This window comes from Choristoneura fumiferana, chromosome 12 (genome assembly GCF_025370935.1).
Source record: "Choristoneura fumiferana chromosome 12, NRCan_CFum_1, whole genome shotgun sequence".
NCBI lineage: Eukaryota > Metazoa > Arthropoda > Insecta > Lepidoptera > Tortricidae > Choristoneura > Choristoneura fumiferana.
In genome coordinates this window covers 12,246,443-12,265,790 of record NC_133483.1, presented here as the reverse complement: position 1 = coordinate 12,265,790, position 19,348 = coordinate 12,246,443, and the positions used below count along the sequence as shown (strand labels likewise).

Below are 19,348 nucleotides of genomic sequence, written 5' to 3'. Positions count from 1 at the left end.
TGAAGTTTCTATCTCACGGTATGTCGCATGGCGATCTTCGACGATCAGTTGCCGTACAGCATCAATGTTCTCCTGGGTTACGGCTGTATTTGGTCGGCCTTCACGGTGCCTATGACTAGAGCAACCACGTAGAAATTCTAAATACCAGCGTTCCACAATCCGGATGTATGGTGCTTTATTATTAAAAACCGTAGTCAGCTCTTCAAGGTACTGAAGACGCGTTAAACCCCTTTAGAAGTTGTAAAAAATTATCACACGTAAATTTTCCTTCTAAAATTCCATTTTCACAACTGACTTGTCAACTTTGAACCGACGCTCGCTGTACTAAAACGGTTCGGCCGATCTCGAGTCATTCTTTTGAAGATGATACTAGTTTTTTTTTTAATAATCACGGGAGGTTTGCAAACGACAGAACTTAAAAGGCAGCCCGCGTAATGATGTGCCAAAGGAAACTTTCCAAAATTGCGGAATATATCATGTAGGAAAATTTTGGGAAATTCTCACAATTTTGTATGGGGATAGAAACTTTCCGTTTCTTTAATTTAAATTTCTTATAAGTCTTGCGAAAATTTCCAGAAATTTCCGAGAACTTGTCCCAACTTTGCGGAAAAATTCCGCAACGTGCACATCTTTACATGCAATCTAGCCCCAAAAAGCAAAACAATCTCAGTTTACACACTTTAAGGCCGTCTTGCAGGAGAAAATTAAATCTAGACTTAGTAGTTAAACCTGAGTTCCATACATTTTGGCACTACTAAACTGAGCTTAACGCGAACCCGATATTTATGCGTTTCCAGCAAGTAGCCATAAAAGTGTTAAACTTAAAGTGCTTTTGTCTCAATCCCATTTTTGCAAAAATCCAGGCTTATAGTATGATAAAAAGCAAACAATTGTCGTGGAGAACATTGTTAGTCTACTTTTGCTTGTTGGGTTATTATTTTTATACGTCGAGATCGAGAAGTGAGGCTCTTTCAATTATAATTAGAAATATAATGTATATTGTATATGCACTATCTTTATTAACTTCGTGGTTTTGAAGAAACATGTATGATGTACGTTGAACTATGTAGTTCTATTAACAGTTAAAATGGTAGTGTTTCTTCTTCTACGTGAAAACGCTATTACTGTATTATTTAAGTCCTATTTTGATCAAAGAACAGATACCTAACAGGTAGGTGAAAAATGTAACAGTCTTACTTTATTATAATTTACTTAAATTTAATAAAAGTTATTACTTACAAGTTAATCTAACAACGCATGTTAAAAAAAATAGGAATATCTATTCCAAGGAATCAAAAATATGTACAGTATATTAGCGACCGTTATTTTTTGCCTATACCGATGCAGTTATAAAGGCGTGTTAACATAATATATTTGGTGCTTTAAATGTACCCATATTTTTATTTGTCACTGTAGATACGACTATACCTACCTAATAATGAAAGGACGAGTTTCCTCAACCCCGAACTTAGGTTAAGCGGTTATAAAGGTACGCGGTTTTCTTATAGTTTGGTAACACTCTAAAACTCGTTTTTCTATTTCAGGTACAAATACATAAACATTTTGTTTTTCTGCTTTGACTGGTTGGCAATGAGCAATTCCTGCTATAATCCCTTTATCTACGCTATTTACAATGTAAGTAACTGGTCCGTGTAAGTTTCCTATTAGTTTATTAATCCTATTGATCTTATGGGAGGCGGATCCGTTTACCTTATTAGTTCCTGCAAGGAGCGCCGTCTTTAGCTTCGTTTGCACATTCATTAGATTCTGATCAGGTATTGATATTCTTGCCATTCAGCGTTCCGTTTCAAACGAAGTCGCACTTACTTCATTATATAAAGATATTTTCGGTTAAAAATAAAACTGATTCTCTGCTAATTAGAAATTTTAAACACAAGCATCTTTGAATATCTAACTAGCTGAGAATAAAATGGGTTAGCGTTTTATTAATCACAGTGCTTTATGAAAATCGTGAGTTCTGAATTAATTGCTATGTCGTGTTGACAGTCACTGTATAATGACAAACAACGTCATAATAACAAAGTAATTAATAATTTATTTGTCAAACATAGGTTAAAAATCTAAATTAATAAAATAATAATAAAGCTGAGAATTATTTATTTTGGCCAATCCCAACATTACCCCGCAATTTACTATCGAACGTTTCAAAGCTTTAGCTAATAGCATCCTAAATGTGGTCTGGTGTATCTGCTGGGTCGCGGAATCCTAAACTCGGCCGCACTTTAACTTTTAATTAACAATTAACGGAGTTACCTTCACCAATCGAATGTTATTTTGGAGACCTTCTTTTTACCTGTTTCACTGATGATATCCAAAATAATTTTATTAAGATGGGTCGATTAATTGTCATTTATACTTTCAGGAAAAGTTTAAAAAGGAATTCAAACAGCGTTTTACGTTTGGACAGAAACCGACGAGATTTGACAGTTACGAGGTGAGCATTTTAAAAATAATAAAATATTCAATAATGTGACATTAAAACTTTTCTACATTTATTGTTGAAACAGTGTCTTTGAAATCTAACAAAAAGGAGGTCTTTGGAGAGAAAACGAACCTGACTAGATTTAATTTTCCTGTTACCGAAACCCAGTGTCTCAATTTAAACAGTCAATTCATCACGATAAAAATCTCTATTGATACAGTAACGAACGAGGACGCCAAGAGGCCGTAATATTAACTCGGTAAGACACGCTATACCTTTCTATTTGTTGTAGGACGGGCAGTCCTACCGCACCAGGATTTTATCATTCCGGTCAACGAATGAAAGGAGCGTCTACGCGACGAGAAAATCGCTAAATTTAGCGCCCGTCGACATGTCACGAAACAGCCGCTCCTCCTGTCATTGTCTGCAAAATCAGGACACACAAAGAGAAAATGGTTTTCGGTCAATGAAGGCAATTGATCTTGATACTCACAATTTCAATAAAACGTTCAACAATAGCGGAACAAAAAGACGGCTGGAGGCGCAAATCTCCAGAAATAACGACATGCCGATCGGTGATGAACGAGTCAGCGAGCTTTACATCTTTCCCAACAGCAACATAGTCGAGTTCACAGACATATCCTACGACGACAAAGTCTAAGCTTATTAAACGAGTAAAATGTGGTTGATGTCATAAAAATAGTATAAAAGTTAAGGAATGTGATCTATATAACTACTAACTAAATATAACGGACACAAAGTGTCACAGCTTTAGATAAGATAATTATGATGTTAATATTTATTTACCTTTGGAATGTACTTAAATTATGTTACTTAAGCTATATATCCTTCCTCCTAACGCCCAAGTCAAATTTTTGATTTATGAACATCAAACTTTATGCCATTTATGATAGAGTTTAATTTAAAATTACAATAAGTCCTTTATAAACGACTCTGGGCGTTAGGAGGAATAAGTACCTACTATTAAACCAAAATATTACTTTTTGAAAAAGTTTTAAAGTGTAATTAATCATTTGCAAAAGACTGTACAATTCCATAATATTTTAATTCACGTAGATAGTAAGTATACTTACATATTCAGTGTAAATAAACATTTTCTGATGAAGTGAACCTAGTCGCAATGAACGCAGGAATAGAACAGAGCAGATTTATACACCGTAAATCCCGCGTAACGATGTGGATAACCATTAATTTCATTCTTGGTAAGGGTATTTTCTGAGGCAATGGCAAATTGCGATATTGTTTGGTTTACATTACGGATATAAATTAATACGCACTAAAAGCTAGTCAATGGAGTGAAAATGATAATGAGACACATTGTACAGTCGAAAACGATTATGCTAACATGTAAATACAATAAACACACAGAAACGATTATCTCGCATTGAAAATCATATATTATAAAATCTCTGCTGCTAGATACTGGCAAACTGCCACAACACTTCTAGTAAGTAGCCATTGTTACGGTATCGTAGATATCTATAGCTATCGAATTCCACAACAGCTAACGGACAATAGAACTGCTTTCTTAGACACAGTCTCGACACCTTGTATCATAAAATTTTCGTGAATGTTAAAGTGATTCGGTGATGTAAAAATAGCATTAACAAACAATAAACACTGGAAAACATCCAGACCGCACATTGAATGAAAATAACTGCTGTTAGGTACTGAAAAATATTTTATGTTTTTTTGAAACCGAATAATTGGTAAGATTCGAAGAATGTGCCCACAATTCAATTTGTACTGCCTATCCAATTATAAATGTCAAAAATTATGTGTGTTGGTTTATTTGTGATCTTAATAATAATATGCTTAAACGGCTGATAGATTAGTTAGATCATAGATAAACCATGACCGGATATGAACATTATGATACTCTTTATCCTGCAAAATTTTCGCAATTCTTGCGGGCATTGGTCATGTTACTGTCTAGCAAAGACTTACATCTCAATCATCATCCCAGCCTATATACGTCCCACTGCTGGGCACAGGCCTCCTCTCAGAACAAGAGGGCTTGGGCCATAGTTCCCACGTGGGCCCAGTGCGGATTGGGAACTTCACACGCACCATTGAATTGCTTCGCAGGTTGTGCAGGTTTCCTCACGATGTTTTCCTTCACCGCATAGCTCGTGGTAAATTTCAAATGTAATTCCGCACATGAATTTCGAAAAACTCAAGAGGTGCGAGCCGGGCTTTGAACCCACGACCCTCTGCTTGAGAGGTGATAGGTCAAACCACTAGGCCACCACGGCTCACTAGGCCACCACGACTTACATCTAATAATGTTTATGTGAAAACTTGTGTCTCATTAAGGAGGTGTCGCAGATTTTAACAGTTGACTATTGTCTCAATTGGCAACTCTGAGGGCAGGTTAAGAGTATACTTTATTATTTTACAAATAAAGACATGAATTTGTGGGTTTTAACTAGTTACTTATAAATGTGATTCAAAACACGTTGTAGTTGATCTAATTTAACCAGAACAAAAATGCTACTTCACGTGAAAATAAACATTCACAACTATGTTCATTGAGTTTTATTGATTTATCGTGAAGTCCTGTTGTTTTAGTGCCAGCTGAAGGAAAAAAACACCGCAAAAATATCCACATACCTCATGATTTGATTTTATAGACGTAGTAAAACTTTACTTACGAAGAAATCAAACAGTCGTTAACTGCAACGAGTTTTATTTCGATGAAATGAGCCTGAATTTTTGGATGAATGGGCCATTTTTAAAGAAGACTGTGACAGGATTGGAGAAAGATATTGGCTCGTTTAGTACCCAAGCATTATGATTGTAATTAAGTAATTTGCCTTCGAGAATGCAGAAACAGTGGCCACGAAAAACAACAAAAAACAAAAAAAGTGTTGACGAAAAACTTGACCCGTACCAAAATTTTATTTTAGTGGATGTCCCCTTTTCCTAAGTGAGAAATCGGATAATTGTCGTTTTCGCAAGATTACCTGATTCAATATAACGAGTAATCTTTATTTATATACTCACCGCCGTATATAGATTCCAAAAAAGTTACCAAAGATGGCCGAACGTCACTGTCGCAAGTGTCATTGTCATTGTAACGTTCCAGATGTAACCAACCCATATTGCACATCAATAAAAAATACACTAATACACATAATCATATTTTGTTGTTATTCAAGTGTAAAGATTATCCCAAGTTTTTGATGTTCACCTACGCATACCGTATTGTGTACAATGTGTGTTGCACATGAATACCTTGGCTTTGAACTATCCATGTGCCAAAATGTATTACAAATTACAATCAATTGAGCCATTTTTACGAGTTAGACTAACAAACATACAAACAATTTTTGACGCTGCGACTAAGGAATTTCGAACTATTTATAAGTAATAAAAACAACAATAATGGTGATATGAATATTTATTCAATCTTCAATTTCCGAACAATTTAGTTCATCCTCATCCGTATTAATTATAAAAGGTTCGACCACATCATCAATGAAAACATCTAACTGCATCATTCTGTCTTCTATTTTAATCGCATGATCAAACTCGATCTCCAACGCTTCGGTGTCACCTTCTGCAGTGATTTGTTGTCAATATTCCTATGTGCATATCAAAATTATATATTATATAGGTACGCAAATTATGAGATTAATAGTATCCAAATGTTGTTAAAACCTGAAGTATTACCACTGTAATATGAACTTTTCTACTAAAAAACAGTTTAGTTACTTATGTATGTTATTTAGAAAAGTTAAAACTTACCGATGCAAAACTTTTTCATTTTATTGGCAACACATGAGTAGTTTTTTTGGATTCGGCGCTTAATAGTCTTTCATTCATTTAAAAATTTTGCAAAGCTAATCCTTTAAAAAATCTTTATATTTTAACTTTCGTTCTGAGACATGAAATGTTTGCAGACGGACATATTTTACGAGTAAAATTGTACAGAAATGTAGGAGATAGGTCGCTCTTATAATAATAGTTACTATGCGTGCAAAAAATGTTTGCGCAATCCTAAATAGCGTCGCAAACACAACTGAGCCAAATGTAAATATTTAAGAAAAAAATGTTTTGCATCCGTTTGATATGGAAATCAACGTCAGTTATAATTTATTTTCAAAAGAGTTTGACGTAAACTTATCTTGAAACGTACTTCGTGTTCTGTAAAGATTTTTATATCTTCCTACTTAATACGCCATTAAATACTTACCTATACTGTACAATAAAATTTAAGCAAATTGATTTATGCACAAAAATCTTCATGAATGTGGCAAAAAATAGAACAAATGCGCGGCTGTCTTGCACTAATGTTACTTTTTACAGAGCGACCTGTAGTGAATGTCGCTGTTTTTTTTTCACTGTTTTTAGTATATATATTTTGAGATGCAAGCACAAATAATGTAAAGCTAATAATAATAATAAAATAAAGCGCTCTCTTGCAAACGTTACCCACGTTCATTAAGACATTTGTAACCTTTGAAATGGGTCAAAGTTCTGTAATCAATTTGTTACCGAACCCAAAAAGGTGCGAGATTATTAAATGAATTATGCATGAACAGGGAATAGAATAAAATGTCCAAATGTAACAAACAACTTTATCACAGAACGACACGAAATACTAAGTTGTAAAAATATATACAAACGTGATTAGGTAGCAACAAAACACTTCACAGATATAAAAGTATCATACACCATTCCTCCATTTTGCCGCTGGCCAAGTTTGTGGTCAAAGTTTCACGACTTTTGTTTGACAGATTCGTGTTTGGGGAAAATTTCGACAATTCCATCCGCCTTTGTCTAAGGGAAATCCACTTCAAAAGTTTTAATAAGTTTTCATAGTATTTAAAATTTTGTCCGTTTAGTAAAATCATGTTCCATAATAACACTGGAAATTGTCACCTCTGCGGGACGTGTAAGTCAGTAAGTGTTGTTAATGTAAATAGTTATAAAAGGGTCAATCAACTTTTTAGTTTAGCTTGTTGCTTTAATAGATAATGTCTCCCTTCACGGCAGGATTACCGAGCAAGATGGTGGTAGCAATCCGGGCGGACCTTGCAAAAGGTCCTACCACCTGCAAGTATGATTATGGAGGTACAAATCCACTAAAAGTTAGGAGTTGTGATAATTTTAAGGCAATTCCTTCATGGCTCATCTCCTAAGCATGCATACATTGCAAACATTTTTCTAAGAAATTGAATCACTGATATCTCTTGAGTTACAAGACAGAATAACATACACTTTAAAGTTGATTGACCCAAAAATAAAGGATGAAGTCCACTGACTTGTCGCAAATACAGTCGCACCTGGCTATTCGTCAAAAATGCAGGTCCTGAGAATTATGGATATTACGCGATACGGATCCGCGTTGGCGGCGGGTCGGCGATCTTCGAGGTAGCCGCGCTTGTCTTCCGACACCTGCCGAGGTATTCTGACGCAGCAACTGCGGTTCGCGACTCCTGGACAAAACAATGGCATTTTGTTAAGCTTGAGTAAGTAATAAAAGGGTTAAAATCAAAGCAAATGTACCGTAGTAAATGCAACTAAAATTGTAATTATTGTGACGAGAACGAGGCATTTATACGAAATGGGAAACATGTTTAATACAATTGTAGAAAAAAGAACTGTTGTGTTTAATCCGTCAGCTAGATTATCAGAAAACATCCTGACATTTTTTAACAAACTTAGTGCTTAAGACCTAGACGTGGTTGACCTGCTTTGTTATTTTGGATATAAATAAAATAAATATCATGGGACAATTGACACCAGTTGACCTAGTCCCAAACTAAGCAAAGCTATGGGTACTTTAACTTTTTTTTTACAATTTGTTTAATATTAGGTAAGTATACAAATGGTACAGAGTGCGGAAAATTACGAGCCTCTGTTGAAAACCCGTTATGACTTAAGCTGGAGATGCAACTAATTGTAACTGTCGTACAAAACTCAATGGTTATAATAAAATATTACTTAATCTAATAAGTAACATATTTAATTCATGTGCAAGGATAAATTGTAGTTTAACTTTTACTCTCCATGGACATGGGAGTAAAAGTAAAGAGGTTTTCTAATTATTTTTTTAATTAGAGTTCGTTATTTTCATGAAGACAAACAATTTAAAAATCTAGGTAAGTTTTGTTTAACAAGATTTTTTTTTTCTTTTCCGCTTTTTACGTAACATTGTTTGGAACCCTGCACCTATTCCTCTTAAAGTGTCAGTAATGCGGCGGTTTACCCCACCGCCCAAAATCAAGACGGGTTGTGGTGTCACTCTTACGAATCCCGTGGACTGCTCTATATGTATGAATGCGTGGCAATGCCTTAGCGCTGACAGTTGATGGAGATGGGCTTAAATGGTGAGTTAGGTAGGGTAACGTTAAAAATGTAGGTACGTCCTTTCAACTACCCCCGGCAAGTAAAAGGACCCAGAGTGCAAAACGGTCTGTTACCAAATAAAAACATAGATGCTAAAACTAACTTTGAAATATGCAAACTTTTGTTAGGTATTTAACTTTTTCAATTTTACTTGTGCGTTGCGTACCTATTTAAGAAAAGGTATATCTATAGATTTGAGTCTTTGGGTCTAAATTTGCAAATCAATTTTTACCCAGATCTAGTTTTTCATCATCTTCAGCCTATACAAGTCCCACTGCTAGGCACAGGGCTCCTCTCAAATTGTAAGGGATTGGACTTTACTTTTTACGCGGGCCCCGTGCGGTTTGAGAACTTCAGACATTATAGTTAAGCTAGTGGTAAATTTAAAATACAATTTCGTACATGACTTCCGAAAAATTCAGAAGTGAAAGCCCGAATTTTGAACTCTTCGTCTTCTGCTTAAGAGCCATATTTCAAATCATTAGGCTACCACGGCTTTTTTCATCAGTTGTTACATCGGATGGATAAATCCGTCTAAACGGTGAACTTTTTATATTTACTTTTGAGATACTGAAGTCAGTGAAGCAGATAATTTAATAGTATATTGTTCAACAAGGGACTAAAACAAGCCATAATGACACGAGATGTTTAGCCACCCATTTAATTCAATCTATTTTTATTTACGTGACTGTAAGTGGTTTATTTATAGGGCGCTGTCCAAGAAGGGTGACGAACCTCAGCTCTCAATATGACATTTTAACTTGGTTTGCAATCAATAGATGGCGTTGTGCGAGCGAATGTTGGCCTATCAAATTGTTAACGTAACCTTTTTTCAAGCCAAAGTCCAAGACATTTATTTATTGCGTTGCCCTATGGCAACTTAACTGTTGTAAATTGTACGGGCATTATTTACAACAGTTGAGTTAAGACGGCATTAAGCTATTTCTAATGCGGGCGAAGCCGCGGGATAACACACAAACACAAACATCACGCCTGTATTCCTAAATGGGGTAGGCAGAGCACACGAAACGTTACCGCTTCGGAGCCACTTATAGCAATTTTTGGTTTTAAGTTTGACAAAAACGGTACAATAGTGACTAGTGAATAGTGAGTGCCGCGGGATAAAGCTAGTAATAATATTATAAAAAAGTATTGCTATTGATGCAATGGACCAGGCTCGAGGCTGACGGGGCTAGCTTTGTGAACGATAATTTCTACACCGCCAAGAACAAAAGCGGATGCTTTCCAACAATGCTGTGAACAATGATGATAGGTAACCAAGAGATGAAAGCAGAATCTAAAGAGGATGGCCCCACAGAATCTGAGAGAACCATATGTGACCTGGACACAGCGCATGCTATAAAGTGCTTAAGTATGAAAAACACAAACAGTTAAAGATGAAAGAAAATGAAAATATTAGTTTTTTAAACCAAACCGACAACACCAAAATTTTAATTAGCCTGTCGTAAACAATCAACATAATGGAAACGGTTGGCGTTAATATTCAAGTCAGCTGTCAGCTTTTACGACGAATATTATCCCCGTCCGACATAATAGGGCACCAGAAACAGCGAAAGATAAGAACCTGCAAAAAATAAAACAATTACACTTGGAAAATGCCACTAGTGACCCGCCCGGCTTCGCACGGGCAAAGTAAAAAAAAAACGGCCAAGTGCGAGTCGGACTCTCGTACGAAGGGCTCCGTACCTATGGTCTGTCCCATAATTCGAGATACTAAAATGACGTTACATGTGTTACCTGTTTTTTGCGTCTCATAAATAGTGATGTGCCGCAACCGGTTATCACCGAAAGATTTTGTAGGTACCTATGTATGTATGTCGTAAAATATTAAGATATGAACGGATCCGTGATGTACTAAAATGTAAGGCACTTAGGACATTCTAGAAAAGGTAAAATAGATCTAATAAAAATGCGACCGTTTTCGAGATATTTCGACTTTTTATAGATGCTGATGTTTAAGTTTCAATTTCATTCTTTGGCCTCTGTGTATAGATATTTGTACGTATTTACAACCATATACTTGTCGGCTTTGCTAAGAGGTTGACGTTTCCGTTTTTTCCGAGGCGAAAGTATTTCTTCGCTGTGTCATCTATGCGACGAAATACTTGGCTACTCAGAGTCCATGTTTAATCCAACAAAACTCAACAAAAACGCGACCAAACCAAATTAACAAATAAAAAGTCTATCTCAACAAATTTAACAAATAACAGCAACAATAACACGAGAAAACGCACTGATCACATCCGATGACAATATGAGTAAAGTATCGAAAATCGGTTGAATACCACTTGAATACGAAAAACATGAACAATGACGTTGTGTGATATCTGAGGGCCTACTCCGGAATTCGAAAATCAAAGCTCGTACCGCAACGCCCCTCCCACCCCCGCACTAAATAGTAGTGTCAGAAGGACGGAACGACACGAACTTCGACTTTCGAATTTCGTAGTAGCCCTGCTGGCCCTAACTACAAAATGCAAAACTCGAACCCCGTATGTTGCCGTCCCGCTGACGCTTATCTCATTTAACACGCGAGTGAAAGGGACGGTACCATACGAACTTCGTTTTTCTAGTTTTGTAGTAGCCCCTCTGTATTATTTTTTACGTTGGCACTAAGTGATAAACACTGTATTTTTACCTGTGCTTAGATTTTATCACTTTATCGTAAAAGTTCATTTATATTTACAAAATGGAAAGTAGAATATTGTATGCTGTAATGTTATTTTTGCTATCGTAAAATATACATTTTATCGGTTATTTACGAAACCGTAATCACGAAGCAGCACTGTTCTTTTTATGCTGGCCACATTATTTTTACTTTTGACTTTTCAGACTGCCATTTTAGTATCTTCATAGACACTACTACTAGACACTACTACTCTGTATATAGTTCAATAGTTTCTACAGCGCATGCGATGAAAGATGTTTAATGGCAACTTTTTTTACACTTTGAGTTACATTATTGTAGTTTTAGTACGGAACCCTAATTTTTATGTTAATAAATATAGCCTATGGCACTTTGGAATAATTTAGCATTCTAATAGTGTAAGAATTATTAAAATCGGTCCAGTAGTTTTTGAGTTAATTTGTAACAAACATCCAAAAAAAGATTGGTTGCTACATATCTTAATAGGTACAGTGAAGTGCAAAAATATATATCTATTAGAACCACTCAAAAATATGTTAAGGAATAAAGGTCTCTGGTACATATTTTTGAAACTTTAAGTAAGTAAATATTTTTACACCTGACTGTACAGTCACCTGCATTTATATCTGCCACAGCGGAGCGTGCAAAAATATCTGACACGCTACGAATAGAGCCCTAGAAATAGAGAAGACCTAGAGAGCACTAGAAATAAGGTCACTGTAAACTCATGGTAGTGGTACAGATATTGGTGCTGGTGACTGTACAAAGCAGAGATGGGTATTATTCAAATATTTATTTATTAATTCAACGTCATTTAATTAATCGCGACATCTTCGGAGCACAATAATGGCAAGGTTAAGTATTTCTGCAAGAAGAAGATAAATGTACCTACGGATTACTAATTAATATGCTACCCGTCTGAAGGCACTTCTCTTCATTCAAAGTCAAAGTCAAAATATCTTTATTCAATTTAGGCTATAACAAGCACTTATGAATGTCAAAATTGATAAATTGAGTGTTTTTGCTACACCTTGGCAGTAGGTAGTTTAGTGTTAGGTATATTATAATAATACCTACACAATTCCTGTTCCGAAAAATGTTGGAAGGTTCGTTAGAAGTGCCAATAAAATTATGGGTAATAATTCGCAACTAACGTTTGGCAACCTGATTCATTTCGCAACTTTTCATTTCGCAAACTCTAAAACTGTAAATATTTCAGGATTTATTTCACAGTCGTCGTGTAGAATCCAATAGGTTAGGTTAGTTTTTCTGAAATATTTACAGTTTCAGAAATATTAAACAGTTGCGAAATGAAAAGTTGCGAATTGAGTCAGGTTGCCAAACGTTAGTTGCGAATCATTAGTGAACCAAAATTATGTCATGGCATGGCGCTTACAAATCACTAACGCTTGTAATCACTATCGCATTCACCTTGTTTTTACCGCCAGCGTACACCTTTTGATAAATAGAAATAGTGATGGTAATGGCACTAATGGCGCTTACGACTGTGCCTCCGTTAGACAATAACCTTACACGAAACGTCATCGAAATCGATTCAACTTTCGCGAGCACACACCTATGATTATTTTTCAAAAAGTTGTCCCGTCGTGAAATTGACAAGAAATCAGTTTGTCAAGAAATTATTAACACTAAGGACGAAATCGTAAAACAAACTGTATAAAATGTACCTGTAATGTGACATGCAATAAACAAATTTGAATTTGAAAACATCCAAAATTTATTGACGTCAGGAAACGTCACGAAATCTTGTGAGGAAAAATCGTAATTTTGTAACTTCATCGAAACATTCTATTGGATCTAACAACAGAGCTTATCTGACTTTTTATCACCTTTACCACAAGGTTTTGTATATATTTAAACACAATATTACTTATTTTTTGTTTTGAAATAGCGTCAGGAATTAATTTTTTCACCTCAGCAGCTAAAACAGGCAGGTTTTGCTATTAAAAATCAGTGAGCAAAATCGCATTTTGCTCACTCCGTGAGACAAAGTAGATTTTTTATTTTATTTAAATGCTGAAGGTCAGTGCTGCTGGGTCCACTCACTGAATTCCAAAAACTTAACTTTAAAGTCGTGTATTACATATTTTTGTAACTTTGGCCGTGTCGATATCTTTGCACTTGACTGTACGAGAACCAAACAAGTCACATTTTGAATACGCTTACAGGAATTTCTGTGGGAAATATTCACATTTTGTCGACTGCCTGTGTTTCAATTAGGTACTTAGAATTATACAATTCGGCATATTCGCTTCTTACCTATGCAACCAATTAGCCAATTCAACTTTTGATAAAAGTCTACACTCTGTGTAGGTAGACTAGCGATAAAAATACAGAACCTTGGGCACAAACTGTGCACAAACAACACGAGTAGATTGGTATTAATTTGTACACAAACTACCTACCTATTTCAAAACGACATAATGGACTTGTGGAAGTTCAAATGTGAATTCCGCGACAGGAAGCTCTATTCATCACGGCTAATGGTATTGTGGTGGCAGGCAATTTTCTATGGTTTCTAATAGGAATGCAGCGTCTTCAGTTTATCTAGTTAACTCTATCCAAGACTTATTCTAGTTAGTTGTACGAATAATCATGGCCGTACCGAACGAAGCCTTTGGGGAAACCATTCCTTTCACTGTTCGTTGCCTCCATTGTGTACATTGCTACGCCTGCGGGCTTTTATTTCTCACTCTGTCGGCGAAGAATTCGTCAAACCATCTCCATGTTTCCATCTTCATGGTAAATTTCTATTTGATCGGTTTAGCTGCTTGAACGTGAAACGGCAACAGCCATTGCGTCAGATTTAGTTACACATTAAAAATATTAGGATAGAATTGCAAAACAATTATTCCAGTGAAATTTCTATGGGATCGCCATTCACCTGCGAACGTTCGAAGATGGGGCAGCGAATAGTTTCGGGACAGTCCATGTGTATGATCAGTGAAATGACTTTTAAGCGATAACACCTATCTGGGCCAATCAACTATTTTACCGACACTTTGGGCGTCTCCTGCGTTACCAAAATTGTCTCGGGCGTTACCAAAAAATCGTACTTCCAACAAGATATTTCACGGTTTAATAGATTGAACTTACGTAGGACGGCATGTATTCATGTACACCATCTATTAAATTACAGAAAAAACACGTTTACTTACAAAAATCTGCAATTATTTGAAAAATGTCGTGGACAGATTAGTGTCGGTAAAAAAGTTGGTTGTTAATTGAGTGGGTTGATTGATATTCACTTGAAAACGCTTTAAAACTCTTTCTTGTTAAATAGTTATTGCTATTAGTATGTATAGCGGCAACATCCTTCTTGTAACCGCTTTATTGTAACAATATATTAGTGCCGGGAAATATTGAACACAAATTGATTTAGCCACCGATAATTAATCCGTCCCTCGACTGATTTTGCACGCCTTTTAGTATAATATCCGTTCGGAGCACAACTCCATCCTGATCACGTATTAGTTAATAGAAAAAACACAAGAGCGTAAGCGATAACAATAATGGAGTAAGCAGTGCAAGGGTGTATCTAAATACTTACTTATTGATTAAACTATCAGATTTTGTGGAAAACATAGCTGTGGGAAAAAAGAGGCTGAAAATTGAGTTTGATCTTGAAATTGAATTTGATGGTCAGGCTGTTTAGATTGACTTATCGTAGTCAAAACGTGAATTTAAAAAGTGAAAAAACTGTACCGTAATGAAATTTCATACAATTTCCCGGCCGCTCAGAGCGGAAAGTGTTTTTTTTTATTTGTGGCAGTACAAGGAAGAACTTCGCGTACCTACTATGTTTGCGACAGTTGGGAGGACAATTCCAAGCATATTGGAGAAAAAGAGATAGATATAGTAGGAATACACTACAAAAAAACAATACCTTACAAACTTATAAGCCAACGGTGCACTGAACACAAGCTATTTGCTGGGTGCGAAGTACTAGGTGGGGGTAATATCACAGGGCTCATAGTGGCCAAAAGTAAAAATAATGTAGGCTATGTCATCTTATTTTTATTATTATTATTATTGATTTTTGTCACAAAGTCGCGATGAAATTTCAAAATGTCAGAGCCGTAGAGCCAACAAAGTTGCGGACGCAGGTGGCGCTGGTGTCGTGCACAGAGCCAATAAGCCAGAGGCATGTAACCTAATCCAGCGCTCCAGTATTGTTGAATCCCTCTATTTTGTAGGATGTTCAGGTTTCTTTAGTTAGGACGAAATATTTTTGGTCGGTTTTTTATATGTACAGTCATCTGCATCAATATCTGCCACAGCGGAGCGTGAAAATACCTGACACGTCCTACCGGCCCTGGAAATAGAGTCGTATCAAATATTTATACACGCTTTTTTTGTCACATATTGATGCTGGTGACTGTACCTACCATGCAAATAAATTAGGCGACCGTTCATGGAATTTTCCACGAATTTTTTAGTACAATTTATTCGTATGATTACTTGATTGATTTTATATAATATTTTTGGTAAATGAAATACTTTTATAACACCTCAGAACTTAAGACTAACTTCTATTATTTTGTGTCTTTTATATATTCGCCGTCTATTTGTTTTTAGATAATTTCAGTAGTACACTACTACTACAGAGAGTACATCAAAGTTTTATAAGTAATTTTGATTTTATTTCCCTAATATTATCTAGTACCATTGCAGGTCTCAATACAAACATACACACATACATTTCGTTACCGTTTTTATACTGAAATTTTATTGAGAAAAAAGCGTATGACGAGTATTGACAAGTGATGTATGATACTCTTGAGATACGGATACTCAGATGTATGATATTCTTGAGATACGGATTAGATGAAATCGAAATGATTCGTTGACGTAATATACTGTTTATGTTACGAAATTCGATAGATGATTGTTGCGTGACATATACTGCCACTTTCTATGACTGCTAATTCCAGACTAGTATTTTTGATTGCGTGTACCACGTCTGCGCAATCAAGTAGGTAATATTGTAAGACAGATATCAGCAATCAATATTTAAATTCTTAAACCAAAATTAGATGACATGAAACAAGCACGCCGCACGGGGCCCATACATCACCAATATCTGACACAACAACGTGCATAAATAACTGATGCACTATTTCTAGGGCCGGAAGGACGTGTCTATTATTTGCACGCTCCGCATGTTGCATTGATATTAATATTTTGATTGTACTCTGTGCTACTGATGCTCCGTGCGGTAAACTAATATGTGAATATCTATGCCAAGACGACGTACATTGTCGGCGCCGTTGTTGGCGTCATATTGTTATGTGCCGCGTAGCTTGTCGACGCAAGCTCGATGACCCTGGCACAAAAACCTACGATGTCGGGCCACATTAGTATTCCGTACTAATATGAATACATTCAATCATTAGGAGGAACCTTTTAGACGATGTCGTAACGCATGCATTATAATATGTAGGAAATTATCAATAGATCTAACGTGCGGCACGGTTGCCAGAAAACAAAATAGGGAAAATAAATACTGTAGTTTCTAGATGATAGTTTAACAGTCAAGCTCAAAAATTTAATGATAATATAGGTTGCTTGTTGATTGACGGAAAGCGGGCATATTTAACTAGTATCATAAAGTTATACCTTTTTTTTGCAAAGTATTAGCGAACTAGCCGACGTTGTTCACTAGCGACTGACCCCCGGATTATTATATTATTCTCAAACGCTCTCTATGGACGTACTCGCATTTTACTTATAAGAAAAATTGTGGTAGAACTGCAACTGTCACGGCGGAACGGCAGTGATGGTCCTGGTAATTGCAGCCTGCTCGCGTGCAAGACATATGAGAGGAATAACAACAAAATAATTAAAAGAAATTGGAATTAATCAATTACACGCACAGGACTTATCACGCTAACACACAGAGTAATATTTACTCACCGGCAACATACAGTGGCGTGGTCACGAGTAGAAAGTGTGGGGTGTCAGTCTGATTAGCAGCGGAGTCCTTGAACTAAAGGATTGGTCATTTTTATTTGTCACCCAACTTCGTTAACGTGAACGGCCATTGTAATGTTGTAGAAAGTCGAGGTAAATTTATTCGTGTCTAAAAATTATTGTTTCAAAATAGTTACTTGATTTATAATGCATAATATTGGCATGATAATTGATACTGAATTGACTGTAAAGCGGAAAATTACAACTTAGTTTACCGCACTGCCCGGTCAACCGCCTGTTAGCCGTAGATACTTGAGGCAAAGGCGATCAAAAAGTGCAAAGCAAAGAATTCCGCTTAATACATCTTAGTATTTGAGGCAGTAAAACTATTTGAGCATTTCCAAAGAAAGTTTGTACATTTATTTGGGACTGTTTTGTGAGAAAAATTTGCAAGTTTAGAGTGAACGAAAGAGCGTAATAACATAGTCTTTCAAAATTCCCAATTAGTTTGTATGCAAGTTTGATTTTTTGTTACCATAATTATGGATTTGCTGTAAAAGGTCTTAAGTCCGTACAAATTAATTGGACATACACATACAATTACGTAACAGCGAAATATTTTAAATGAATCCGTATTTGATCACTAATTAAAGGACACTATTAAAAATAAATTGAACCGATGTTATAACCTCCTCCTTTTTGTGAAATCAGTTAAAAAGAGCCTGTGTTCGAGTTATTTAGAGTCATGTTATTGTGTACTTAGATAAACAAATGCACTGAATGCAAATATTATTTTTTAAATTCTACACAATAAATTCTGGTGAATACAGAACGATGATTTACTGGTAGTGATTTTGAGTGTTCGATAGGTACTAAGACTCTACGTGTGTCCACCGTAGAGGCACCAAGTTCCAGACATACTGTTGGTGTAGCCCGGTGACTTATACTATTTATGTCATTGCCCTGGAGACAGAACGTGAGCGGTGTCTGAAACGAGTGTCATGTATTTCGAACCTGTGCGAAATTTTTGCGATATTTATTAGTTAGCATGATGTTGTATATGTAGCCTAAAAAGAAGATAATAAGTTTAATTACATATTATCAAGCGCTGCCAGAATTTAAACGCCAATAAAAAAAAAGATACGAGTACAAGCGCAGCGCAGGTTCGGCAGGTTTCCTACAGTAATCCTTCACAAAGGTAGTAATTTCATAAATCGCACAATGAATTTCGACTCAGAAGGTAACAAAGGAGTGAAGACGATTTTGGAACTGGTCGAGTCTTCTGCTATGGCTCAAAGCATGGTTATGATATCCTCAAAATCAATTTATAGCAGTGAACTGTAAAAATTAGGACGGGATAATTTTTACCGCAATTTGAGCGGGTAAGTTTTCGGCGAGTGGGTGAACTTTTGCAGTTATGTAAGTATTTCGTAAGTATTTATTTGTACCTATAAATGCAAAACATTAAAAATGCTTACATGTGGCAAACGATTCCTTGAGGATCGCAGTGTGCAAGTAGTTTTTTTTTTATTCGAATACTACACTACAGCGTAGATTTTTTCTCAACGACGAATCACGATTAACTATAATTATATATACGAACTGAGAAATCCAGATGCAGAAGCCAAATAAACTTATCAACTCTTTTCATGTTAGCAACTTATTAATAATTGTATTAGCAGTTTATGATTACTAATTCTTACTAAAGTCTTACCACAGAAATTGAGTCATGATGATGATGATAATTAGGATAGTAAACTCTGTTGGGTTTTTATTACCTCTTTTGATAGAAAGAGCTTACTCGTACCAATTTATAAAATATTAGTTGATAAAGGCACTGTTACACATGTTAACTGATGAAGCAAACGCGTTCAACTTGATTTTACCTTTCCTTCCAATTGATTAAGTTTGTACTAATAAGTTTG

The 19,348-nt window shown here is 35.8% G+C and overlaps 2 protein-coding genes across 3 annotated transcripts in view; one reads left to right on the top strand and one right to left on the bottom strand.

Moving 5' to 3' along the window:
- Positions 1 to 4,241, top strand: part of LOC141433356 (RYamide receptor-like) — a 56,073-nt gene extending 51,832 nt beyond the window's left edge. For both annotated transcript variants that reach the window (XM_074095354.1, XM_074095355.1), the window contains exons 9-11: positions 1,545 to 1,635; positions 2,384 to 2,455; positions 2,736 to 4,241. In XM_074095354.1, coding sequence (XP_073951455.1) covers positions 1,545 to 1,635; positions 2,384 to 2,455; positions 2,736 to 3,104 — 532 coding nt within the window. In that variant the 3' untranslated portion in view covers positions 3,105 to 4,241. The remainder of the gene's footprint in view (positions 1 to 1,544; positions 1,636 to 2,383; positions 2,456 to 2,735) is intronic.
- Positions 4,242 to 7,033: 2,792 nt separating this feature from the next.
- Positions 7,034 to 19,348, bottom strand: part of LOC141433690 (glutamine synthetase 2 cytoplasmic-like) — a 28,343-nt gene continuing 16,028 nt past the window's right edge. The window contains exons 7-8 of the mRNA XM_074095789.1: positions 17,427 to 17,499; positions 7,034 to 7,908 (exon numbers count right to left, since the gene is read on the bottom strand). Of these exons, the coding sequence (XP_073951890.1) occupies positions 7,760 to 7,908; positions 17,427 to 17,499 (222 nt within the window). The 3' untranslated portion in view covers positions 7,034 to 7,759. The remainder of the gene's footprint in view (positions 7,909 to 17,426; positions 17,500 to 19,348) is intronic.